The sequence below is a fragment of the Doryrhamphus excisus genome, chromosome 12, assembly GCF_030265055.1.
Source record: "Doryrhamphus excisus isolate RoL2022-K1 chromosome 12, RoL_Dexc_1.0, whole genome shotgun sequence".
NCBI lineage: Eukaryota > Metazoa > Chordata > Actinopteri > Syngnathiformes > Syngnathidae > Doryrhamphus > Doryrhamphus excisus.
In genome coordinates, this window is record NC_080477.1 from 3586714 (window position 1) to 3614629 (window position 27916).

Genomic DNA, 27916 nt, shown 5'->3' on the forward strand with positions numbered 1-27916 from the left:
TGACCACAAGGGGGGCGGATGTTGTAGTCGTCAAAACTGCAAAAAGGAAACTGTGAGGGAAACATTTCTGCGTTTCATAAAATACATAATTGGACGAATACGGACGAAGCTCATACGAAGATATACTTATAAACTACAAACTATACTGTTAACTGAGACCCTTCCTTGCTGTGCCTGAATGCAACAAAACAAGGGGTGACAAAGCGGAAGTTGGTACTACTGCCTTCAAATTATAATACACACAGCCGATCGCAAACGTTTGCTTTAAACTACCCAGACAGATGAGACCCGCCGCAAAGATGACCCAATACGGCAGTGATTATATTCATTCATCACAACTCAAACCGACTGACTTCTCTACCATCATGTACAGTATTTTCAAAAACAAAAACTTTTATTGTGAATCGTCTTACCGGACGTGTCGCTTTCTGTTATGGCTATCGTCGCGCTAGTGTTATGTCCGCGTCTTGCAAAGGACGCAATGCCTTTTTAACGCCAGAAATGTCTACCGGCTGGAAACAGCTGGAAGCCACACCGGGGGGAGTGTGGAGGTCGTGTCCGAGATAGGAGCCCGTATGTCGGCTAAGCTTGGGCTCATGGGGGCGACGGTGCGGCTGCTGCTGGCGGGGCTGCTGTGGCTGTGCCCCGCCGTGCTGTGTGCAGGTGAGAGAAACAAAGCCTTCATTGGTGACCGCGTTGGAGGATCACTGCATGTTTGCATGTTTGTGTGCTTTGGGATGAAATCAATGCTTATGTGCTCGAATCGTCACAATAAAATAAGACATGCATGATGGGATTTGCTGTTCCTTCCTTCGTGTCACTCAAATGTGGGTTTTGTGTTGAAGTCACCACCTTGTCCACCCCCTTGTATTGATTTGTGGTGGCTAAATGATCAGACTGTGTGGAAACATGGATGCCCTTTCACCGCCGTGATGCTGCTATCAGCATTACATCACTGCAGCCTCTCTCTGTCTCTCTCACTCACTCACACACACCACCCCCTCTAGTGTTACCATCACCAACACCTTACTGTGTGTGTGTGTGTGTGTTGAAGAAGCCCCCCATCAGTCAATATCCATCAGTGAGTTTGCAGTAATTCCTGCTTCCTCCCTGATGCTCCATTCAGCAATTATAAAACATCATTTAACCATATAAATATTCTAACCTATTTATTTTAATTCTATATATTAAGCATGCAACCATCCCTCGTTTATCACTGTTAATTGTAATAAAGGTGAGTTTCTGCAAAGCAGGATTCAACATTATATTGCCATCGTTAGATCATAGGAATCCTGTTTAGGAATTTCTAAGTACCATATTAGAGTCCACTATGCATGAAACAGCACCCCTATAGTCACTTTTACACTCACAGTACCCAATAAAGTCGATCTAATCTGAGAAAATAAACTTTTATGACATAAATTAAGACTCATGCTTATGTGTGTTTAAATCTTCCAGATGTGCGGACAGGAAATCATGTCGGGGATTCACAGCCGGACTATTATTACTATTATTATTACTATTATTACTATTATTACTATTATGATAAGATATGCCTTTATTAGTACCACAATGGTGAAATTCCACATTTACAGCAGCAAAAGCAGAGTACAAAAATCACACAAGAGCATAGAAAGTTCCTAATCAAGGTAATATGAATCAAGAAGTTATCGACTACATCAAGCAATTTATTGCACGGTTATTGCATGGTGTATTGCACGGTTATTATAAGGGATGATGATGATGACTGTTATGATTATGATGTTTTTATTGTGCCAGTTGTGAGGTAAATATAGCCTGTTTTTGGCGATGAAGGGACGTGTTACTAGTGACACCTAGTGGCCAGTAGACTACAGTTCATCATTTTTATGCTTGAAAATGCTTAATTAAGGCCAGGAATGTGTGACATTTGCTTAAATATCCACTTTTATTGTAGCTTTACTTATTTAATATTTATCATACATTTTCTTTATTTGTATTTGGTATTTTTTAATTGGATTTTTGTTAAGGGTGTCCAGCATGAAAATATGGGTTGATATCAGTATCAGATTTTTTCCCCTATCATGAAAACCGATATTAAAAAGGATGCCGTATACAAGACATATGTGTTCAGTCCACCACAGGCATCGCCTGATATCGGTATCGGAAATTGAGAGTTGGACAATATCGGACATCCCTTGATTCTCACATCTTTATTTTCCTTTAACATGGTACATAACTTGTCTACACTGCATAACGATGCCACCTACTGGACAGAGTTGTAATGACATGTTACACTCCGTCCCGTTATTGTAACATGTTTCTAGTAAAAGAGCATCAAAGTGTTATTTTCTCGTGTTTTCCTGTGCTTGGCCTTGTCCTCCATGTACAAATGTTCCCCAGAGCAACACTCTGGTGGCAACAGGTGATGCTGTTGCCATGGCAACAAGTTTGCCTTCCTCTAGGATTGTCACCATTTGATGTGTTTTGTAACAGCCGCAGGCTGCGGTGAGCGGGTGGAAGTCCACACAGAACGGAGGGGGGTGATTTACAGCCCCTCTTGGCCCGTAAACTACCCCCCAGGAGTCAACTGCAGCTGGCACATCCAGGGGGGTCACGGAGAGGTCATCACCATCAGGTACGCACACCTACAGTCACACACAAACGTACTTTTATTTGTCAGGAAACAACACCAGTCCTCATCCTGTGTCCCAGTTTCCGGGTCTTTGACGTGGGAGAGTCCGGCACTTGCGAGGGGGGAGACTGGCTGCTTATGACCGCTACGGTGTGGAGGGGGGAGTCCCGGCTGTGTGGCTCCAAGAGGCCTCCACCCTTCATCTCCAGCAGGGGGCGCGTTTGGCTCTACTTTCACTCCGAGGCCAACAGCTCAGGACAAGCTCAGGGATTCCACCTGACCTACATCAAAGGTGCGCCCACACATTTCGCTTTAAAGAGCTGAACCCGGAATAGACCAGACTCCTATCCAAGTGTTGTTAGCTTTATCCGACGCCATCTTTCTTGTACACAGCAACCGTGAGTGGGCTTGAGTTTGGGCGGAGTAGCCGCAGCGGATCCTTTGATCCACATACTGATTTTGGATTCAGTACTTAATATTCCGGATGCCCTTCCTGATGAATACCAATGATAAGTCAAAATAAAAGTCTCAGGTGTGAGTCTCAGAGTGACGGAAGGATAGAATGCGGGATGGACGGGCGGATTGATCGGTCCATCGTGGTAAAGAAGGAGCTGAGCCAAAAGGCCAAGTTCTGAATTGACTGGTCCATCCACCTTCCTACCCTCGTCTATGGTCCGGAGCTTTGGGGAGACCAAAAGGACTAGAACACGGGTACCAGCAGCCCAAATGAGTTTCCTCCGGAGGGTGGCCTGGCTCTCCCTTAGAGATGAGGTGGGAAGCACTGTCATCCGAACCGCTGGTCCTCCCGCATTGGGAGGAGCCAGATGAGGTGGCTCAGGCATCTGGTCAGGATTCCTCCCAGAACGCTTCGGGATCTGCTGGAAGGAACTGGACATGGTAGCCATGGAGAGGAAAGGCTGGTCTCCTCTGCTCAGGCTGCCACCCCCACAACCTGACCCCAGCTGAGCAAAAGAGGACATCTCAGGTGAAGTGGTGTCCTTGTGTTCTGGTCTGTGCAGGTCACCTGGGTCAGAGCAGCTGTCAGTCAGACGAGTTCCTGTGCGGGAATGGCAAATGTCTTCCTCACTCATGGAAGTGCAACGGCCAGGACGAGTGCGGCGACGCCACAGACGAACGTGGCTGCTCGCCGCCTCCCACCGAGGCCCAGCCGGGCCTCTGCCCCCACGGGACCCTCACCTGCACCGCGGCTCAGTCCACCCGCTGCCTGCCCGCCTTCCTGCGCTGCGACAAAGTCCGCGACTGCCCCGATGGCTCTGATGAGCTGGGCTGCCCCGATACTACTTGCGGGAAACGTCTGGGGAACTTCTTTGGGTCTTTCGCCTCCCCGGATTTCTTCCGGGTCAACCGGAGCGAGGTGGCAGAGCTGAGGTGCTCCTGGTTTTTGGACACGCAGGACCCCAAGCCCATCGTGCTGCAGCTGGACCTGCAGCTGGGACCAGGGGACTCGCTGCACGTGTACGACGGGCTTCTGCACCGTGCCGAGCACCTCCTGCAGGTGCTGTCCTACCACAACAACCGGCGGCCGGCCTTGCTGGAGTCCAGCCGAGGACAGATGAGCGTGCTGTACATGGCCAAGCCTGGCAGCCCCGGGCGTGGCTTCAACGCCACCTACCAGGTGATGCCAAGGCTTCCGAAGCCGCCTCGCGCTGTCCTTAGCCGCTAGTTCTACAACATCAACAAACATCTTGATATTGGTTGTTCTTTCCCCACAAAGGTCAAGGGTTACTGTTTTCCCAGCGAGCATCCTTGCGGGAGCGACCAAGGTTGCTACTCTGAACATCAGCGCTGCGACGGATACTGGCACTGTCCGTCCGGGCGTGACGAGGAGTCCTGCCCGATGTGCTCGGACGGCGACTTCCCGTGCGGCGGTGACACGGGCGTGTGCTACTCTCCCTCGGAGCGCTGCAACAACCAGAAGAGATGCCCGGACGGCTCGGACGAGAAGAACTGCTACGACTGCCAGCCCGGAAACTTCCACTGCGGGACCAACCTGTGCATCTTCGAGACGTGGCGCTGCGACGGGCAGGAGGACTGCCTGGACGGGAGCGACGAGAGGGACTGTCTGACGGCCGTGCCCAGGAAGGTGATCACGGCCGCTCTGATCGGAAGCCTCGTCTGCAGCCTCCTGCTGGTCATCGCGCTTGGCTGCGCCCTCAAACTGCACTCGCTTCGGAGTCGGGAGTACAGGTATCATTCCGAAAACTCAATTGCAACTTTATCAAAATCTCAGCAAACTTTGCACGCATGTGTATCCTGGCAGAGACGTATTGTGGGGGTCTGGGGCACCACCCAGCCCCCGAAACAAAATTCAGATCCAGTACACAGGTGCCATTTTAGGGGTTTCCAGGGTCCATAAGGGAACTCCTCATAGGGGATTGGCCTGATGGCTACCAGACTTCAACCTGGTATCCCAGACGGGTGGGTGACAATAAATTTCAACGATTGCGAGTATGGGGGCACAAAGTCCGATGAGTCGCCATAAAGACATGAAGACAAATCAATATCAGTATCGTCTCTCATCGTAAACCAAGTGTCACGTGACTACTTGATTGACATGATTGATAGAAAAGGAAGCAGTGCTGTAGAAGTCACAGGTAGTCGCCATTTTGGTTTGAAGGTGCCATTTTCCAGAGGTCCTATGTGAGCAGACTCCTCTAGGGAGTCAGCCTGATCGCCTGGTTGCCCGAACTAGCTGGTCCATGAACTACAGACCTTTTAACTTAACCCTTTAACTTTCTGCCTGCCCACAGAGCTTTTGAGACTCAAATGACTCGCATGGAGGCGGAGTTTGTTCAGCGGGAGGCTCCGCCCTCTTATGGCCAGCTCATCGCGCAGGGTCTCATCCCGCCTGTGGAGGACTTCCCAGCTTACAATCCCACCCAGGTCAAAATCACTATGCTAGCAATTCAGAATCTCTCCCACGTGTCATCACAGCCGGTCCTTCATGGTTCTTTGACCCCCCCTCCCTGCAGGCATCCGTGTTACAGAACCTGCGTTTGGCCATGAGCAGACAGATCAGACGCCACACGACCCAGCGCTCCTCCTCATCGTCGTCACAGCGTCGGTTGGCTAACATGTGGAGTCGCATGTTCCGCCAAGCCAGAGGCCACGCCCCTCTGCTGGACCCCCCTGCTGGCACGCACATTACCCTGGGGCTCCACAGCTACCAAACCGCAGGAAGGCGACGGGTCCAGGTCGACGCTGGCGGGCGTGATGTCCACTTTGAGGCCCCGCCAGGAAGCTCGGCTGGCGGCGACCTGCAGGAGTGCACGTCAGAGAGTCCCGCCTCCCCTCTTTCCTACCAATCAGAGGACAGTCCTGAAGAGGTGGCGCTATCTCCTGTCACTCGGGCTCCGGACCCTTCCACTCCTGGTCAGAGTGACGCTTCAGGACTGCCGCCTCTTCTTACCGCGCCTCGGTCTTCTAGAAAACTGGTTCTGGATCTCAAGGGGGTCTCCCTTAGACGCTACTCTCCTCTCGGGCCGCTCTCACCGCTCCCCCACGCCACGATGCCCGCCAACTCCCAGCCCCATCCCCTGGGGATCACGTCCAGTGAGTCGCCGTCGTCTTCATCGTCAACGTCTCCGGAAGGGGAGGGGCGGGGCAAGGACACGAGGCGCGGGGAGAAGCATAGCATGGAGGAGAAGAGGAAGAGGAGACGGACGAGGAAGGGCAGGACAGCGGCATGTGGCGACGGTGCCCATTCAGGGAGGGAAACCGCGTCGTGTTGATACACGCTAAGCCACCTAGATAAAGTGTCCTTGAGGCTCCGCCCCCTTACATACTGTCGCATCAGTCAAGGTTCAAGCGGGTCATCGTGTCCAATTTTTACATCCCTCATGACTTATGGGTGGAAACAGGTTGTGACGCCATGGCCACCTTTCAGTCCACGCCGATATCGGCCGATAACGCCGATATGCACCGCTAGCCGGCTAATGGCAGCTGCCTTGTCATGTGATAACTTTTTCATCAGGGAAGTGACCGTTTTTGTCACGAAAGATGACATAAGATCGTTTTGTTGACAGGGAGAACAGTTATGACTCAAATCAGTCCTTCTGTGAGTGAGAAGGCTACTTCCTGGTTCCGATGGCAATGACGTGAAGCGTTCAGACTGGACGGACGTTCTGGGCAAATAAATTCCCAAAAGGGACTTTAGAAAAACGTAGAGAACTTTGTTTGTGGGGGCGTCGGTTATGCAAGTTAGCGGACCACTTCCTGGTTCTTGGTGACGTGAACACCACCGTTCGCAATGCGGGGAACAGTCCCGTTGTCATTTTTGTTATTTTCAGTAGCAAGCTAGCAGGCTACTTCCTGTTTAATGGACCGTCTGATGCCAGGAACAAACCGAAGCGACTCAACATTTTTGGGCGTAATCCTGCCAGGAGTCAAAACGATGCCTCCTGCCTTTGACGTGCTCGTATTTACAACGGAGCATTAGGGCCACATTGGGAAAAAAACCCTCTGATTTAAAAAATAAAGTCGTCAAATTCAGAGAATAAACCCGTAAAGTTATGATAAAAAATTGTACATTTAAGAGAACTAAGTCATCATATTACCTTTGCCCAAGGTTTAAGGTCACACAAGTCCCCAATTTTCATACCTGTCCCAGGCGACGCCTGTTACGACGGCATATTAAAATAATCTGAGATTTCGAAAATAAAGTTTATGAGAATAAAATTGTGAGTATTTGACAAAAAAAATCTTAATATTACAAGAATAAAGTCTTCAATTTATGAGAATAAACTGGTAAGTTTTTGTAACAGTCATTGCCCGAGACAGCTAGCCATGCTAACATAAATGCTAAATTTTCAACTGTTTTGTATGGCTGCCACGTTATTAATAAAATATTATAATAGTATGAGAAGAAAGCCTTCAATTTATGTCAATAAACTGGCAAGTTTTTAGTAGCAGGCATTGCCTGAGACAGCTAGCCATGGTTAGCCATGCTAACCTAAATGCTAACTGCTCAACTGTTTTGTTTTGCTGCCACGTTATGAATAAAAGCTTGAGGAAAGTTTCCCTCCTTCATGAGGAACCATGAGGAACCATGCTCTGTTTTCTCTCTGACACGTAAGACACGATGACAAGTTATTCTCGTAAATTTTCCGACCTTTTCTCATCAATTCATGATTTTCTTCTTGTAAATGTATTACTTTATCGTAGAAATCTGAGCCCCCCCCCCCCCTCCCAATGTGGCCCCAATACTCTTGTATGTAATTACGAAATACGTCTTTACCCTGCTTGATGACGCGTGGTGAAACCCCGCCTCCATTTTCCATGTGGTGCTCTGGAGATGAATGTCCACAGACTGTTCCCGGATCTTCGTCCCACTGACTGCCTCACAAACATATACCTCTGCTCTGGAACGTTCTCCATCAATTGGACATTCCATACCGGTGTATTTTTCTTCCGTCTGGCTGAGCTCAAAGTGCCATGCTGCCCCGCCATCCTTCCTCCTGCTGCTGCCGCCATTAGAGATGCCTACCTGCCACGACTTGTGCCATTTCTGTCTGACATGATTCTATCTCGTGCTTTTTGCCTCGTCTTTCCTATTCAAGTAGTTGAGCTGCTTTGACTTCCGTCCACAATGCCTTAACTAACACGTCTTGCTGTCCCTGTCATGAAATCACCAGTTTACTTGTTGAAGAGATTACATTTGGCCCGCAGGTGTCGACTCAGGGCAATTTTCTGGCCTGGATGTTTTTTGTTTTTTTTTAGCTTTTTAGCTTGCAGGTATCAATACTGGATCAATGTCACTAAAAAGGTCATCCACTCCTGAGCCGACTTGTCTCGTCATAGCTTTCCCTCTGACTGTGTTTGGAGTTAAATCCATGGATCATTTGGAAAACTATATTTATACAGCCTTCTCTTTGTGTTTTTGCCTGCGGTCAATAAAGTTTTGTGTATTTTGAACCTTTTCTCCCTGTGAATCGACCCTGTTGTTCCAATATGCTACTGAAGGTTGGAAATGTCCTTTTAGTGCATATCAATGTGAATGTCTGCGATGGAGAACATTTTTTAGGTGGATTCAGTAAACGAATCACGAACGAGTCATGAACGAATCGCTCAGACCTTGAGGTATACTGAATCGGCACGCACGGGTACTCATCTTCGACTCTTTCACCTTTCAAACTCAGCCTTGCTACGATTCAGCATGCCAGGAGGGGCTTGAGCACGGTAAAAGTCATCGGGTTTCCCATTAAGCAAAACCTAAAGGGCATCACTTTTAATCGTGTGACTTCACACCACAGCTGATTGTACTCGGTACTGTGTTAGCTGTGATTCAAAAGTGAACACACGGCTGTTTGAACGTACACAAGGCTAACTCGCTAGCTAGCTAGCCAAGATGGCAGTTCAGCGTTTAATGGAGGCTGTAATTATGAAAAAACATTTGAGGACTCCTTTATTGACAGTGTGTTGCAAAAAATATTGTTAGGTGTCATGTATGAGTCCATTGTGCGATTACAGAAAGTCTTTGGGTTAATTTTTCTTCCGATGTGAGATCTAGCATGTAAGTCATGTACAATGTTGAGCACCATTAGAGAAGAAGCTGAATGACAGCTGAATGGTAAAAGGTTTATCGTGGACACATTAGCCGAGCCAAGATCTGACCCTGGCAGTCATTAAGCATAAAATGATTGAGAACCGTTCCTACATAGAAAATATTACACTAAACAAACGTGCCATTTCATATTAAGGCACATTAGCATTATAATAGCTGCTGGAAGTCAACCTGAGGGGCAGAAAAAAACCTCAGTCCACAACTGATTAGATGTTTTAAAAAATGTCAGTCCACATAAATGCATTTGCAGAAACAGCCGGTGGTACCAAGCCCCCCCCCCAACTGTAAGGCCATTTTACCCCAAGAAGAAACCTGAAGTCATGTAAAGAAAAGGCACAATAAGAGCAAAGTTGGGTTGCGTGGGCGTGTGCATACGTGTGGACTGAATGTGAAGACGAACTCGAAGACTCCACCCTGGCTTGGGTTTTCCACAAAGCAGTTTTCGTGGGCCAGTGGCCCAAATGCATAGATAAACAGTTCATCTGTAAAAACGCCAAGTTCTACGGAGTGCATAGCTGGAAACCGGAAGCCCTGTTGTGCGCAGGCAGTGGATGCTGATCCTGTTAGGACTTGGCTCGGGGACCGGAGGTCAGGCCTTGGACTTGGATCAAATGGATGGAGGTCGGGAGTGGCTGCTCGGAAGGATGCTTCTTCTCCCACAGGTATGCATGTCCATGTGTGTGGAAGTCCTTAGAGGGGGGGGCAATTGAAGGTTGCTGCTTGTTCCTCTTCGACTGTCCCGCTCAGTCTGTAGCTTTGGAGGAAGTGAGGGGCTCAACCTCTGCCGGGTCCTCCTGAGGGAACATGACGTAGCACGCCTTCTGGCCCACGAAGGTGATTTTCTCTGCCGTACAACAGAAGCATTAGCACACTAGGACTGAAATATGGTCACATGTTACATCCAACAACACAACAGCAGTCACCTGTTAGCCTGTGAATCCATTTGGGTTTGTTTTTCCACCAAACGCCCACAAAGTAGACGGGGACGCCGGTCAGCATGATGACCATCCCCAGGCCGCAAACCACCGGTTCCGAGTACAGACTGAAGCAGAGCAACACGACCCAGAACACCATGTAGCTGATTGGGATCAGCAGGTTCACCTGCAGGGAGAAAAAAGGTTCAGTGGATCGATTTTTCATCCACACGCTGATCTGTTTGATGCGGTGACAAAGTAAATGGGCAAATATGTCATGTCATTGCCATTTAGGACAGCAGATGGCGCCCCATATCAATAGTCACCTGAACTGATGAGGGGTTTGTAGTAAAAGAGGAAAAATAGTAAATATTTTTTGCTGTACCTTGATGGGACGCATCAAGTTGGGTTTCTTCTTGCGGAGGTAGAGGAGGCCGGCGATGGTGACCCCGTAGGACAGATAGTTAATGAAGGAGACATAATTGATCAAGTTGTGCGTCTCCCCGATGCACAAGATGACGATGGTGGCAAAGCACTGCAGGTCGTAGGAGAGACTTAATAAATGATGTCAGAGCACGATGCAGTGTCCAATCATTGGATTTCTGTTACAGGTGGTGCTGTTACTCACGCAGACCAGCAGGGCGGGGATGGGGGTGCAGCTCTTCAGGTGAATCATAGCCAGCAGGTAAGGCAGGTGACCCTCTCTGGCGCCCGAGAAACACAATCTACACAGACAGAGGCAAAAATGTAGCACAATTATCCTTAGCTAGGTAGAAAGACAGCGGTATTGCTAGCCTTTACCTGGAGGACGTAAACAGATACCCATTGATTCCTCCAAAGGTGGACAGCGCGACAGAGATTGGCATCACCCAGGAGAACATTCCCAGTAGCTTTTCCCCAAAAGTCTGAAAGCAGCGCATGCATCACAGTACGTTTACTTGCTGGCATTGGGCTTTTGGGGATCACTTCCAAATGCGCAAACCTCATTATCTGAACCTTTGGCATGGTTTAACACGAGAATACAACATTCTACCTACATTTAGAGGTCAGAAAAGTGGAAAAAGCATAATAGGTCCCCTTTAGAGACAGTACACGAGCACCAAACACGATTTTTTGCTCCACTTTTGAGAGACGAGATGCTCCACTGCTCACTTTTGAAGATATCTTTCATGATAACACCTTTAACCCGCTCTGAGCTATACGTGTATATGGCCACCATATTTGTTTTAAAATCATGTTGGAATGACTGCCAGTTGGATGGACCGCAGTGACGGTTATGAAGGAAGGCGTTTGGAACTGCCAAGTCGATGACTTCTGGACGACCTGCCACTGCCGCCCGAAAAGCATTGTCGAAAGTAGCAAGTTTCATGACCTTTTAGACATCCAAACCATACAGCAACGAACCGGGCGTTCGTGTCTGTTTGAGGTATTTTAGCGTTCCATGGTCCTCATGAAGGGAGTGACCTTCTTGGAATTAGTGCTGACAACTCCTGTGACTCGTATGCTTTGTGCTTCCAATTAGTCAAAGCACAGACTGGACTCATGTGACCCATCCACTTTAATTTCATGGCCGCCTTACCACCGCCACTGCGTTGGACGCCAGCAGCTCATCCGGGGTCATGGAGGAGAAGTAGGCGATGTTGGTCATGGTGTACACCAGGGTCACCAAGGGAATGGAGATGTAAATGGCACGGGGCAGGTTCCTAATTCAACGGAGATAGAAGACACGGTGACTATGGTATGCAGGTCACGTGAAACACATGAGAACGTACTTGCGCGGCTCCACGACTTCCTCTGTGACGTAGTTGAGGAAATTCCAGCCGCTGTAAGCGAAGGAAGCCTGCAGGAAGGCCAAGGCGATCTGGCCCACAGACGGCTCCTGATGGAACTCAAAGGCCGCGCTGGGCACCAGGGCATCATAGTAGCCTGGACACCGGTGACAAGAACATGAGGTCCAACAAGACCAGACAAGACCTCCAAAATAATTGGGGTGTCACAAGACATACCACTCACGAGATCGGGTCCACGGGATGAGACGAGGATTTAACATTCATTTTAAGAAAAGTACAATAAAAAGCATATGACTGCAAAAATGAACTTTTATTTACAATCGAGATTGTTTAAAAGAACAAGAGGAGAGTAAAAAGGATGGTTGGTTCAGGTCTTCCTTAGTTAGTAGGTGTCCTTTGGCAAGACACATAAAAGAGGTATGCTTTCCTGAGGAAGGCCCAGGGGGCCGAAACATAACCCTAACCCGAGCCGTACCCCTCTGACCCTAAACCTAGCCCTAACCCTCTAACGCAAACCTAGCCTAGCCCTCTAATCCTGTAACCCTAACCCTAGCTGTACCCCTCTAACCCTAAACGTAGCCCTAACCTTCTAACCCTAACCCCAGCCCTAACCCTCTAACCCAGCACTAGCCCTCTAATCCTGTAACCCTCGCCGTACCCCTCTGACGCTAACCCTAAAAACCTAGCACTAACCTTCGAACCCAACCCCAGATCTAACCCAACCCTAGCCCTCTAATCCTGTGACCCTAACCCCAGCCCTAACCCTTTAACCCAACCCTAGCCCTAGCACTCTAATCCTGTAACCCTAACCCTAGCCCTACCCCTCTAACCCTAACCCCGGCCCTAACCCTCTAACCCAACCCTAACCCTCTAGCCCTAACCCTCTAATCCTCTAACCCCAGCCCTACTCCTCTGACCCTAACCCTAGCCCTAACCTTAGCCCTCTGACCCTAGCCCTCTAACCCTAACCTTCTAACCCTAAACTTTGCCCTAATCCTAGCCCTCCAAGCCCTAGCATTAGTGCTAGGGCTAGGTTTAGCCCTCTAACCCTCTAACCCTCTAACCCTAGCCTGAACCCGAACCCTGACTCAAATAAGAGTAACCTTACATTTAGATCATTTCACGCAAATAAAAGTAAAAACACAGTTTCACACGTAATCACTCGAGTAAGAGCAGAGTAAAAAAGTAAAAATATAAAAAAAAGTGGAAAAATGTAAATTGGACAAAAACGATATTCATACATCAGTAGGCCTGTCACGATAATGGATGTATCAATATATGTAGCTGTGTTGATGCTCATTATTAATATTCCTGTGGCATTTGGCTTTGCAAGCATCTTTTTCCCTCCTAATTTTTACTATGTTACCTTGCATTGCTCTCACTAGGCTCCACTCTTTCGCTGTTTGTGTATGCTAGTGGCCCCGCCTCCCGCACAGTTGCAAAGCGACAAAGAGGTCTCACTCTGTACTCTTGTCACTTCCTGCATGAAGGCGAGAGACGAGGAAGCCAGACACACGTGCACGTTGCAATGTATGGAGTCCGGCAAAATGATCACGGTCTCACGACACCCTACGACACCCTTACGTTGAAACAGCGGTGCAACAGAGCATGGCAACAGCATGACGTTCATACCGTCCCAGACTGAACCCAACCGTACCGCTCGGTAAAAGGTTCTGATGACGCGTGTGTGTCTCTTTACCTCGGCCGATTTGGACCAGTCCAACCACGATGATGAGACCCAGAGCCAGCAGCTTTCCGATGGTGAATACATCCTGGATCCTCGTGGCCCAACGCACACTGGAGCAGTTCACCCACGTCAGGAACACTGACACACACACACACACACACATTTTTATTGATATTCAACATATCATGTCTTTGACAGCTGAGGTTTTTTATCATTTTTATCATTTAGCCTTGTGTCGCAAGTAAGTCAACTATTGATATTTTCAGCCTATTCAGCATAAAATGAAGCAGCGGTCAAAGGTTTCTGTTTTGTTTTTTGCCAGTGTTGTGTCAGTCAATACACCCCAGACGATTTTCTTCGGTCTTTTCGTCCAAAGCAAGAAAGCTATTGATTTTAAGGCGCTTCATGTTGTGTTTGGTGGGCCCTTTCTCACAAGGGGGTGTTGTGGCGCATCCATCACAGGGCAAAAGTTTTCCTCCCACCACTCAAACGTGGACAAACTGCTTCCGCTGTGAATGTTTGGCAGAGGCTGATGAAGCCCCCCTGGCCCCCCACAGCCCCCCACACGAATGCGTTTTCTCTCCAGTACTGCTGAAGTGTTCCCCCACTTCAAACCGCCCCCTCCTCACCCTCCAACGCTGACAGGAGGGAGGCGCCGGGTGTCCTTGAACGTGACAGCGCAGGTAAATCTGTGTCCCCGCCGCCCCCGCCTCCATTGAGGGCGACCTCCGCAGCGGAATACTAAACTCATCACGGCTTGGACGCCAAACACGTTCTGACCCGAGTCAGAACACATTTCATGGAGGAGGGGGGGGGGGGGGGGGGGCTTTGACTTTAGTAACACCTCCTGCCACTTCAGTAACCAGCCTGCTGGATGGATGGCCACAAGAGCCACTTCCTGTATGAAAAGGTCTAATTAAGCAGGTTCGCTTTGTGTTTTTCATCACCAATGGTGCATATTTTTTCTGCTTTTTTTTTGTGTTTTAGCCATCATCCGCAATCCTAATGTGACACATATGTCTTTCTCTTTTCTGTGCGTTCTAAAGATATAAAAGCAGATAAAAAGACCGACCACATATTCAACCTATAAAGCCTTCTGGAATAATACATGTGATGTGACGTTCATATTAACCAGGCTACAGTGACATCATCATTATTTACAGTGTTTCGACGATCCTCACAATGTCTCAGGCTACTACCGAAGGGTTGATGCTCGGTGTAGTGTTTGTTTCTATGTTCAGTGCGCCCAGAAAGGAAGTTCCGGTAATGCTTAAAAGGACCAAAATACGCCAAAATATTGTAAGTACCACATGTAATCGTGAATGTACCTGTTTGCACATGGTCGCAGTATGCATATAAAACCATATTGGGTTTTTTTGGAGGCGGTGTGTCCGATTACGCACTTTTTTAGCAGTTTTTCTAGCTTAGGAACGCGCAGAAAAGAAGAGGATGTGTGTTCATGTCTGCTCATTGTGGATGATGGGCAAAATTGCGTGAAAAAGTGCAGTTTTCCTTTAAGGAATAAATGAAATAGTCAGACCTGCCGCATGACTCGGGGGGGTCTCCAGTGTTCCTATTCTTAGAAGAACACAAGCAGCCCACAGCTGGACCGATCTGGTTCACACACACACACACACACACGCATATAAACATGTACACAAGCTCAGGCCGCTGCTGACTCACTCTTGGTGCTGCTCCACCTTTTTATGCAGCTTATATTTACTGCAGGCTTTATGATGCTGATAATATATGACCGACAGCTCCATTGGAGGCTGGAAATATTAGATGTCACCATCACCAATCCTTGAATACCTGCATAGGTCATATTTGAACATTCTGAACTGACATGCAAGTGTATAAATAAGTGAGGCAGTGCATGACACACACGCACTCCGCATAAAGTGGGCCTCCGGCCTAATGAGGCTGCGGTTGTAACATTATGCGACCAAAAATAGTTCCTGTACGCGTTGCGACAACACTAACCTGAGCTGACACACATGAACACTTCCTTCCTCTGTGGGACCAAATGTCCTGGACTTCTTTTCAATCTAAGCAGGGTGTCCACCTTTGCCATGACAAGATGCTATCTCGTGGATGCTTCTTCTGGATTAGCATGTGACGGCCACATGACCTCCTGACGCCTGTCAGCTGTTTGGTATTCATTTTGTCTTTCCTGGCCTGACCTCCCTGTGCAGCCTCACAGCTAGCATACTGTCAACAAAAGTTAACCAATATTTATTGTTTTTTCTCACAATCCAGTGCACCAGCCTGGAACAACGTTCATTAATCAAATAGTCCCTGGGAGGCGTGTTGGCGTAACCTGGATCTGTATTCATCTTTGTCATTCTGAAAGTAGCACCAAAACGCATTTGTTTTGGTGGTACTCGTGCTACGCTTTGTGGTCCCATGTTTCGTTTTTACGTACACACCGCCATAAATTATTCATAGTTATCCCTCGCTACATCACCTTTTCTAGTTATTAGTCAAAACTGGGCTGCATGGCGGTAGAGTGGTTAGCGCGCAGACCTCACAGCTAGGAGACTCAGGTTCAGTTCCACCCTCGGCCATCTCTGTGTGGAGTTTGCATGTTCTCCCCGTGCATGCGTGGGTTTTCTCCGGGTACTCCGGTTTCCTCCCACATTCCAAAAACATGCTAGGTTAATTAGCCACTCCAAATTGTCCATAGGTATGAATGTGAGTGTGAATGGTTGTTTGTCTATATGTGCCCTGTGATTGGCTGGCGACCAGACTAGGGTGTACCCCGCCTTACGCCCGAAGACAGCTGGGATAGGCTCCAGCACCCCCCGCGACCCTCGTGAGGAAAAGCGGTAGAAAATGAATGAATTAGTCAAAACATACGCTTACATAAGCAAATTGTATATTCTTTGTCCAAATGTCCAAAAATGTCAGAATGAAGAAAATGAGAACTATAATGCATTTCGAAGATATTTATTTAGTGTACTATAGTTGCCGGGGGCGGCACAGTGGTCTAGGGGTTAGCGCACAGACCTCACAGCTAGGAGACTCAGGTTCAGTTCCACCCTCGGCCATCTCTGTGTGGAGTTTGCATGTTCTCCCCGTGCATGCGTGGGTTTTCTCCGGGTACTCCGGTTTCCTCCCCCATTCCAAAAACATGCTAGGTTAATTGGCCACTCCAAATTGTCCATAGGTATGAATGTGAGTGTGAATGGTTGTTTGTCTATATGTGCCCTGTGATTGGCTGGCGACCAGTCTAGGGTGTACCCCGCCTTACGCCCGAAGACAGCTGGGATAGGCTCCAGCACCCCCCGCGACACTCGTGAGGAAAAAGCGGTAGAAAATGAATGAATGAATGAATAGTTGCCGGGTGTTCGCATGGCTAGCAGTCTGTAGTTGACTGACGGATAGGTGGTAGGAGTGTTATTTCAAGATGTGCAGTGAAGCCTGCCCTTTTCCAAAGTGATGGGCGTAAGCGCGGACAAGCATCCCTCTCCAGGGGGGAGGATTATCCTTCACAGCGACACAAAAAGACACAAATGTAAAAGTGTTTCAGCACCTCTTCTGTGAAAAGTGGAGCAAACTGGTGAGATGTTTTGCGTTTGGGGCACATAGACCAGCTCCAGGACCACACGTGACTGGGGAGCTTTCATGGAAGCCGTCCAAAAGCATACCGGCTGGATGCCGCATGAAGGCCTCGTGGTGACTCAGCTAAATCCAGTCTTAGCCACTTACTTTCTGACTTGGAATGTTTTGGCACTTAAATCCTTTGCTGTGCTTAAAACATCTCCCTGACCTTTTTCGTGCCGCGGCGGACACTCTGTGATTCTCATGAAGGCGCTTGCATGGGCCGCCCTCCTCGGGTCAGAGCTCAGACATACTAGGCCGCCAGCTTTATGACGACGTGCCCTGCAGGAGCCTTTAAATCCACGCTGGTGAGTGGACATCTGTCATCCTGTTTCCCCGACTTAACAGTCTTCTCCGTGAACCCAGAAACATTTGACTGACAGCTGATATTTAGCCAACCCCGGGTGCCCGTCTCCTAGAGGTGTCTAACCCAGCTCTGTGGGACTCACGCACGCAGATGGTGGCCAGGAGTCTGGTGGCCACGTAGGGAGGCAGGCAGTTCTGGAAGACGGGCTGCAGGACGTAGTTGGCGAAGGTGAGGGCGATGACGGCCAGGGTGGTGGGATACATGATGAGCACGGCGCTCCATAGCAACAGGAAGCTGCGGTGAGGAACAGACGGCTTAGTCCATGAGGTTTTCAAATGCAAACACTGCAAAAAGAGTCAAACGCATTCGAGGATATGGATGAATATGGAAGCAGAAATTTCAAAATTATTTCTAGTACAAGACAAACATTGTCACAAACAATTGATGAAACCCCTCAAGTGGAGTTATACCATTTAGGAAGATTTTGGGACAAATATGTTGTTAAGGTCAGAACCACCATCTTCTCGGTTCAGTCAGCATCCATGTAGCGACATGAGTTTCCATTTTTCTTTGGCTTTTTTGGCATCCCAATGTTACGTTAGTTGTTATTAAAAAAGGTTAAAAGCCCATAACTGGAGAGAGTCATAGCCTGGTTGCCGCTTTCAAGGTATACCACGGTATGAAAGAGGCAGCGTTTCAAAACCACTAAAGTCATACCGTTTCTACTAGGGATGTCCGATATCAGTATAAAAATGTGATATCGGTCGATATTGCTAACAGATTCTTTCCCAATCACGAAACACGAATCAAGTACTGTCAATACTATTTGACTGAGCACAAGCTCATATTGTGCAACGCATTCCTGCATATGTTGGCCGATAAAATGGATAAAAAAGGAAGCCAGGGAGAAAGAAGGATACGGGCAATAGAGTTATGCGTGAACTTATGACCAAACAGGAATTCTCAAATCAAGCAGTCAGTCGTGAACTACAAAAGTACACAATAGGTACTGTGGCACTTCTTACCCCACAAGGCCCCCGAAGATCTCCGTCACATACGAGTAGTCTCCTCCGGACTTGGGTATGGTGACGCCCAGCTCGGCGTAGCACATGGACCCCAGGACGCAGATCCCACCCCCGCAGACCCACACGATAAGCGACAGCCCCACCGAGCCAGCATGCTCCAGGACTCCTTTAGGGGACACGAAGATGCCCGAGCCGATGATGTTCCCTGAGGAGAGAAACGGAAAGCAGCTTCAACTATTCCATCGTGTTTGCTTTGGGGATTTATTGTGGAGGGGCTTTGCATTATGAGGTGATGGTTGTTCGGGATGCTCTAGATCGGTATGGTGAAGTAGCCTCAACTCTTCTTTGAAGACTTTCTGCAAGACTTTGGAGGTTTTTTGTATTTTGCCCAGACTCCCGCACTGTGCACTGCCAACAGAAAATGAGGTTTTGCCAGAAAACTGGAAGCGTGTTCACAGTCCAGAATGGCTCACAAAGACGAGTAGTGATGTGCAGCATCACTGATTTAGTTTCCGATCCGGTACAGAGTAAAATTGGGGCTGGTATCGGCGATACCAATCCAGTACTTTGTGAAAATTGGCCTCATGTCTCTGGTAAATTTGATAAAGTTGTGTATTTCAGATCTTAGCATAAAGATGAATGAATTCCATCAATTATTTATTTAAATCAATTCACGCAGGGCTCTGTTTATGATCCCTCATCGTTTCAACACACAAACATGAGCTCAGATGACTGAAGTATCAAAAATATCCACATTTTTCATTTCAGAGTTGATTTCAAAGCGTATCGACCTTTCAGTATCGATCCGCACATCACAAAAGGCGAGGAATTCAAATTCACAGACAACAAAAACACTCAAGTCCAACCTCTGATATCGATAGGGGGTATCCAAAGTGCGGGCTGGGGGCCAAAAGTGGCTTTTTTTTACTATGCACAAAAATGGGAAAAAGAGCAGTAATTTTACAAGAGTAAAAACATTTCAAGAGACTAAAGTCAAAATATGAATAGAAAAAATAGCATAAAAAAGTCAAAAGCAAACAAAACTAAAAAAAAATGATGGAATTTTGGGTTAAAAGTTAAATGTGCTAATAATAATGTGCTGTGACCAGTAACACGAAGCTGAGATTCAGGTTGCTTTCAAAAACGTAAAAGAGGCCCCCGCATGCCTCAATATTTCAGTATGTGGCCCTCGGTAGCCAGGAGCCGCTGCCAGGCCAAGGAGGTCCTGCTGCTCAACAGGAAGTGGAAAGAGATGTTTTGCTTTCAGCATAGTAATGGAGTTTCCCCCGAAAACCAGTGGGGGTGCATTTTCACCATTGTGACTTCAATTTATGACCCCGGCCTTCTTTCTTTCCTCGGCTCCCATCGTTCTTGTAAATGGGATGAAATCATTCCACATCGGGGCGCTCCGACTGAATGAAGACAAGACCAGGCTTGCTCCACCTACTGGACACTTTTTGTGGGGATTTCTGGACGCTGTGGAGACAAATACCGTTTCTCACGCCCCCTTTCATTGACTGCCATGTAAGATGTTCTCGTCAATATGAGCCGAGCGAAGTTGGGCGGGACAAACAAATTACAAGTTGGTAGTGCATGGGACTGCAGTATTCAGTACGTTTCCACGGTTTAGTGTGCCAGTCAGTGGGGCTGAGAGGATGTATGGTAAACCTCACGCTGTGGACGCTGAGTTGACAGTCATACTTGACTCTTATACATAGTCCTGTCATGATAATCAATAAATCAATTAATCACACGATTAAAAAAATGAAGTCAATCATTTTGCTGGCCTCAATATATTGACCTGGGTCCGAATCTCCGCTTGGACCAAGAACATGCATGTTAGGTTAGTCGGTGACTCCAAATTGTCCATAGTATGAATGTGACTGTGAATGATCTGTGATTGGCTGGCCACCAGTCCGGGGTGTACCCCAGCCTCTCGCCCAAAGACAGCTGGGATAGGCTCCAGGGAATGTTCTTGGGATTTGCATACACACTGTGCTGGATTAGTAGTTGCATCCAGACGGAAAGATCAGCAGGTAAAGACGCCATGAACACGTACGTACGTACGTACGGAGACGGAACCATGTGACACAACCAAACTGTAGAAGAAGAAACAAAGCATGTGCATAAGTTCGTCGTCCCCCGGTTTCCAAGGCTCACCTAGACTTCCGACAAAGTCGGCTTTCTACGAGTCATTTTGGAGAATAAGACAACTAACATATCAGGAATGTCAAGTAGGTGAGTCGTGTCCATCGAAATATTCAGGTATTATGATGGCTTGGTCAAGGACCATCTTTTCTGTATACCAGTGGTTCTGCCGTCTATACAGACATGATGCCATTTTCAGGTCCCCCAGAACGCAGTTTCAGTGTGGATCACTAGTTGGCAGTCGGGTGGTGCACTCCCTCCCTCTCAAGACGCGATTGATCAACAATGGACAGATCAACCCTAATACCCACGTTACATAGCGTGTCTATGAACCGTTCCATGCTGTGTTTTTGTTATGCACCATCAGGGCTACAGTGTTTTGTCAAAGCGCTGTTACCTCCAAGGAACTCTTCTTGTACCCCTGAGACTTGATAATTGGACCCAGTACCATGGTAACAGTAACCAACAATTATCCCTAAAGGGACCATTGTAGTGCAGATTGTACAACGAGAAATGAAAGTTTACCCCTGTGTCTACAAGTACTGCAAGTAGAGTACTAAGTACTCTACATGGATCAAAGACACCAGACCAGAGACCTCCAGAGAAATATGTCCATAATTCTCTCAGGCATGCAAGCATGCAACTCGTCAGACTGCATTCCTTCTTGCTGAGTCCTGATGAGCTGCAGAGTGAGTCGCGGGTCTCATTCTGGTCAAATTGCATTGCATCTGCCGTATTAATGCTGATGCGAGGAAAAGATGCTAAATGAAGCTGCAGTTTTAGGACACCCGCCTTGTTTCCAAAAGTGGATAAGCTCGTTTTCATTTGCGCTGAAGGGGGACTGTTGCCAAACTGGGAAAACAAGATCCCAGGTGGTTCTGGTGAACATATGGTGCGATGCATGAAGACATAAAATAGTCGGTTGAAAAGCTGAAAGAAAATCTTCAGCGTCAGACATAAGAAGGCATAGCACAGACACCAACATTTATTAGTGGCACACTCTACTAATTGTTACTTCTACTAATTAGTTGATACTATTTTTCAAAAAGGCGACAAAAATACTGACATGAAAGCACGGTCCTGCTGTGGGCATCTAAAATCCCGCTTGTCACAATCGAAAACTCATTAATTCATTCATTTTCTACCGCTTTTCGTCACAAGGGTCGCGGGGGTGCTGGAGCCTATCCCAGCTGTCATCGGGCGTGAGGCGGGGTACACCCTGGACTGGTTGCCAGCCAATCACAGGGCACATATAGACAAACAACCATTCACACTCACATTCATACCTATGGACAATTTGGAGTCGCCAATTAACCTAGCATGTTTTTGGAATGTGGGAGGAAACCGGAGTACCCGGAGAAAACCCACGCATGCACGGGGAGAACATGCAAACTCCACACAGAGATGGCCGAGGGTGGAATTGAACCCTGGTCTCCTAGCTGTGAGGTCTGCGTGCTAACCACTAGACCACCGTGCCTACTATTCACTTGTATTTCTAAACATATTGTTTTTTTTGTTGTTTTTAATGCATCATGGCCAATTATGCAAATGAGACAACTATCTTGGAAGATATTCGCTAACCAGTAGGAGCCCATCATCCAATGCCAAGCACGCAATGGCCGCCTCACCACACACATTATCAGCTGTGCGCGTCCACTAATGATGCAGCATGAGCGAGCATGAACATTCCTCACTGTCACCTTCCATTGTGGAGGCGAGCTGCTTACATAATGCTCAGGGTGTCTTGGTTATGTCAGAAAGTTTGGCTCTACTCGCGAGTCATACTGACCCGCCAACGCTTCCGCCGCCGCCGCCTCCGCCTCCGCCTTTAAAAACCAGCAGCATAGCTCATACGGAGGGTTCACATTGAGGAAGCCCACCTTGGGGCTCTCGTAACAGGCTCTCTATGTTTAACTGGCGTGGGGGTGTGTGTGTGGGTGTGTGACAACATCCAAAACCAGTATAGACAAGCTGTAGGCACCAATGGAAACCCACCACACACACCCACATTTGAATCCCTCAGCCACCTCCCTGCCTGAGGGGTAATAGTGGTTTTACTACTTTGTCCTACTTCTGGAAAGCTGCAGCAGCCGTGGTATGTTTGGTTTGGAATATGCTTTGCTGAATGTTTTCATAACTTTGCTGAATGTATCCACTTGGTAGTATATGTAGTCAAAAGTTTGGAGACACCTTCAGTTTCACCATTCAGTAGCTTGGGAAAGTGTCTCTAAAGCAGTGGTTCTCTATTATTGTCATCCGCCCGCTTGAAACTTGACACTGAAACCAGAGAAATGCAACAAAATGCCACAGAGAGCCAGACTTCCTTATATGGGCGTCCCCGAATACAAGCTGTACAAGATGAGTGGACCAATCCCAGCGCCAGTGGGCGTGACCGTTTTGAAAATCCAAAGAAATACAGCTGGAATAGGTACAGATTCTGGAACATCTAGAAAGCTTTCTGTGTGGGTTATCATGTGCAGCTGCTCTATAGGACTCTCTGAGTCTTTGATTCCAATAAAATGACGAGAGACGGTAAACATGGCTAATACCTTCTTTGGGTACCACTGTCTTTTCCACTTGCAGCCTCTCCTCCTCCGTATCTCCGCTGGGATCTCCCATCGCTCGGCATAGCAAAGGGGTGCACAAAGCTAACAGCTGCTCCCGAGTGTAAACAATGGAGCAAGAGGCAAGCTACCAACGTAACAAGATGAACACACTACACACTTTTGGTTGCTATAGCACCAAAAATCATAAATAAAGCACGATAAAAAACGCCATAGAAGATTTGAAGCTGCTGTAACTAGCTAGCTGGCGCCATCTTGAAACATGACACATCCGCATCAAAACCAGTCTATATCCTAATGAACCATATGCTTGTTTTTTGTATTGTGCTGAAAAGAAATTGCGATATTTAAAAAATATCGATGTATCACCCAGCTCTACTTCATTCATTATATTTGTACTATTACTAGCGATTTTTAGAGTATTTGGGAGTGTGACACGCTAGCATTAGCATAACTGCTCTGCAGCCCAGGACAATGACTGAAAGGACTTGATGCTTGTCTGTTCTTTCCTGCCCCATCAGGCTGTACACCGTCTTCCTTTATAAAAATAGATGCCAGGGAGGAGGCTTTAGCTGCCAGACGGAGTCATGCTACTTCACACCACTGGCAGACGACTATTAGTTCCGGACTGAAAAAAAGAATCTGAGATTTGGAGAATAAATTCGTACATTTCTGAGAATAAATTTGTACATTTATATTTATTCACGAGAAAAAAATTGTAATATTACTTTTGCTCAAGACCAAAGGTCACATAAGTCCCCCCTTTTCATTGGCAATGCCTGTACGACGGATTTCCAGAATAAAGTCAACAACTTTAGCTCAGTTTAGCGCTCTGTGACGCTTCAACCATTGCCAATTTCCAAGCATTTGCAGCATGTGAGTAGGCTGCTAGCGCTGCGAAGTAGCATGACTGTGCATGCCGCCTTCACTCCGTCTGGCAGCTAAAGTCACCTCCCTGGCATCTATTTTTATAAAGAAGACGGCACTCATGTACAGCCTAATGGGGCAGGAAAAACCAGACAAGCATCACATCCTTACAGTAATTGAGCAGAGATGCTAATGCTACCACGTCACACTCCGATTGGCTACGCTAGCACGTGAACTGACACTATTGTTCCCTTGCAGGAGCTGAGTTGCCCCCCCCCCATCCAACAGCAGGAACATGACAATCTGATCTGTGTGGTGGTCCGTCTCCCTCCGGCCCCTTCTAACTAGAGGAACTTGTGGAATTTATTATGAGTGTGTGTGTGTGTGTTTGCATGGCTCCGCCCAACTTGTATCTGATTTGCCCCACTTTGGAGCTCTTACGTATTTTCAGAAACCCTCAAAGGGATTACGCTCCATCCTGACGTTTACAGTTGGCAGTGAAGGCAACGCATGTGAAATACAGTATGAAGATATGAAAGGGGGGGCGGCGGAGTGCTGAATGTTTAGGTTATGTCGCAGCTCCTCGTCGTCCTGAACATTTCTGTCTAAAAATAGCCTGCTTTTAGCCCAACTGTTTTTCCATACAGACGTATCACACCAGCCACCGTAAACATGGCCGCCTCTGCATTCAAATTCATTCCAAATAAATATGGAAAAAAGCCAAATAACACCTCTATTCTATTAACCACCTGGCCGAAAACCCTGACATAAGCAGCTGTGGCTGTAGGCAACCTTCTGACACAGGTTGGAGGTATTAATGCTGACACAAGAGGCTGAGTTTATTTCCAGAGAGAACAGCGCTAGCATGAATTAGCCTGCCATGAGATCATCTCTCTGCACTCAAACACATCATCAGCATTGAGAGTTAGACGTCACTTTCAATTTCAACTATGGTGCGTTCAAAGACCACTGGAAATAAATGCTCCCCAATAAAATATCCCTTAGACCGAATCCATCCATCTTATCCCAGGTCAGGTCCCGGGGGCAGCAGCCAACAGGGAAGCCCAGACTCTGACTAAGGAGCAGATCCCAAGGGGGTTCCCAGGCCAGTTGAGAGACATAGTCTCTCCAACATGTCGTGGGTTTTCCCCAATGCCCCTCCCGGTCTGACGTGCCCTGAACACCTCCCAAGCGCGGCGTCTGGGAAGCATCCTGACCAGATCCCGAGCCACAGCAGCAGTTCTACTCAAAGTTCCTCCCGGATGACAGGGATGCTCACCTTATCTCCAAGGGAGAGCCCAGCCACCCAACAGAGAAACATTTGGCCCACTTGAACCCGCGATCTTGTCTGTCCAGTCACTATCAAAGCTCTTGACCAAAGTGTAGGAACGTAGTCTAGACCAGTGATTTTCAACCACTGTGCCGCGGCACACTAGTGTACCTTGAGAAACCGTCAGGTGTGCCGTGAGGAATTACCCAATATCACTTTTTATAATTAGCATTTATTAATCATCATTTGCAAATATTATGTTAATAGCCAATAGTCAATAGTATATATGGACCCAAATATTCCAATTGCATTTGGTTTATTTGCTGAAACGGAAAGAATTGAACGGGGATGGAATATTCCTTTAACCAATCCGATTGAGGTATTTTGTGCCCGCTCAAACGATAAGTTGTCAGGGTGCCTTCTTCGTGGTGTTTTTCTTCTTCTGTTGTTTATTGGCGGTTGGCAAGCAGCTTTCGTGTGCATTAGCGCCATCTGTGGAACTGAATCTAAACCCTTCTATTTATTCACAAGTGCAGTTTTATTAAAAAATATCTATATTTAAAACATGTCCTGAGTTTAATTATAGAATATTAGCAAGATTGAATTTGATCTTTTCCTGTTTAAATTGATCCCGGGTGCTTTCTTTCAGCGCATGCTCAGATATGACGTAACACGCAGATCCAGACATTCTTCAGTTTTAAAAATGGAGGCGAGCAATCGGCACTGGACTGCTAAGCAAAGTTCGTTTTTGATTCAAACTAAATTTCAAGACTGGACAGACGAAAAACTGGCAATACGGAGTTATTCCAACAAGTGAAAGAAAAATTTGGGGAAGCCGGTATCACGTGATGTTGATGTTTACGTTTTACTGGGCATGCCCTATTGACTATTCTGTTTGATTTTCACGACACATTTTTGGTTAGTGGTGTGCCACAAGATTTTTCCAATCTAAAAAACGTGCCGTGGCTCAAAAAAGGTTGAAAAACACTGGTCTAGACACACCATTTCCATGATTTCTTATGAGAAACATTTGACATCCGAACAAACTCCAATGTGACCTGAAACAGATTACACTAAAACGGTTCACGTTTTGCGGAACATGGGTAGGGAAAAAAAACTGAATCAGGTCTCCAGACCTGAACCTCAGCTGCTAATGGTTTTGTGATTGTTGTGTAACTCCACGGATCGCAACATCTCAGAGGCAGGCGCTAAAGTAAGTGTACTATGTTGAGTCTTTGCCAAGTCCAGTAGAGCGCAGACTCTACTGTAATGTCACGGAGAGTAGTGCTTTGTAGTGGAAGTGTGGTGCAGTGCAGTGTAACACGACTCTCAGCAAAGCAGCCACTTCCTGCACACTTAAAGCATCCACACACACACACACACACACACTATGGCTCAATACGGTTTATGTACATTTCCAAACTGACGGACTGAACACACAATGCACACACGCACAATGTCCTAATGTCTACAGTCCTTGGAGGTGTACATGAGGAAAAAATGAAAAACACATCCAGCCACGTCGGCATGGCCTCTTACTGATGCAACAGTTTCCGCCCAAAACAAAAAGACTGTAGAACCCCCGGCTGGCTCTGTTCGCGCATCCAGACGTCGCCAGCGGATGCCTGATGCGTAAAAGACACCACATTTGTTGTGCGTAAAAGCAATAAATAGTACACAGCGTTCGTGTTTCCAAGTGTGTGTTTAAAAAAAAAGTATCAAACGAGACTTTACGAGTCCCGGGGAGATGATAGTGTCATTTGAACAAGAAAAAGTCATAGACTCCACCTTTTGAATAGTTCTACTGCAAGAAAAAAAACTCACCGATGATGATTGCGCACGCACTCAAAAGTCCAATTTCCTTTTTCAAAGTCACTCTGTCGTCCTTGGACGACTTTTTGTCCTTCTTCCTCTTCTCCTCGTCCCCCATCTCCGCTGACCCTCTTTCCCGCGCCAAGTCCACGTCCACGTCCTGTGCTGTCAACTGGAACCGAGCAGCGCGCTCCAGCCGGCGGACAGCTCTGATATTGCAACGTCCTCCACACTGATGCAGACCTTGGCGGCGAGTGCGCATGCGCAGCCAAACCAAGCGCGCCTCTTCTCAGACCGAGCAGTGAGGTGCATCACGTGACCTGCGCTTTGATTCGCGCAGCTGACTTTTATTTCAAGTTTTTTTATGTCACATCGCTGGCCATAATATTAGCTGATCCGACACAGTCTAATGATAGACACTCAACAAAGTTATATTCATCATGGATATTTTCGTTGGTGTGTGTGTTGGGGGGGGGGGGGGGGGGTCAATCAACTACCCTGACCAATCGCTAGAGAGTAGGTGTGGTCGAGGAATTGAGCAAAAAGGCCAAAAGGAGAAGAATGCAGATTTGGCCTGGAGAAGGTAAACGCATGGCAGGCTGTGCTTCAGGTTGGATCAGCATGGAGAACTGTTCCTAATTTTGTTCTTAGCCAGGCAGTGCAGCTGTGCATGCGGCCGACAGCAGGAATTTGCACCTCAACCCATGTCGACATGTGTGCTATGCTAACATA

The 27916-nt window shown here is 47.4% G+C and overlaps 2 protein-coding genes across 2 annotated transcripts; one reads left to right on the forward strand and one right to left on the reverse strand.

The window, feature by feature from the left end:
* The first annotated feature begins 433 nt into the window (after positions 1-433).
* On the forward strand, positions 434-8530 carry lrp3 (low density lipoprotein receptor-related protein 3). Its single transcript, XM_058089429.1, has 7 exons — positions 434-663; positions 2476-2617; positions 2695-2906; positions 3634-4250; positions 4350-4822; positions 5386-5518; positions 5608-8530. Exons 1-7 carry the CDS (start codon positions 576-578, stop codon positions 6364-6366), a joined length of 2424 nt encoding a protein of 807 aa, XP_057945412.1. The 5' UTR covers positions 434-575; the 3' UTR covers positions 6367-8530.
* A 454-nt stretch (positions 8531-8984) lies between these two features.
* Positions 8985-27419, reverse strand: slc7a10a (solute carrier family 7 member 10a). Its single transcript, XM_058089433.1, has 11 exons — positions 27197-27419; positions 18524-18728; positions 17641-17792; positions 13601-13726; positions 11884-12037; positions 11691-11814; positions 10913-11016; positions 10740-10836; positions 10497-10646; positions 10121-10298; positions 8985-10041 (listed from the first exon to the last, which is right to left on the reverse strand). Exons 1-11 carry the CDS (start codon positions 27300-27302, stop codon positions 9941-9943), a joined length of 1497 nt encoding a protein of 498 aa, XP_057945416.1. The 5' UTR covers positions 27303-27419; the 3' UTR covers positions 8985-9940.
* Between the last annotated feature and the right edge of the window lie 497 nt (positions 27420-27916).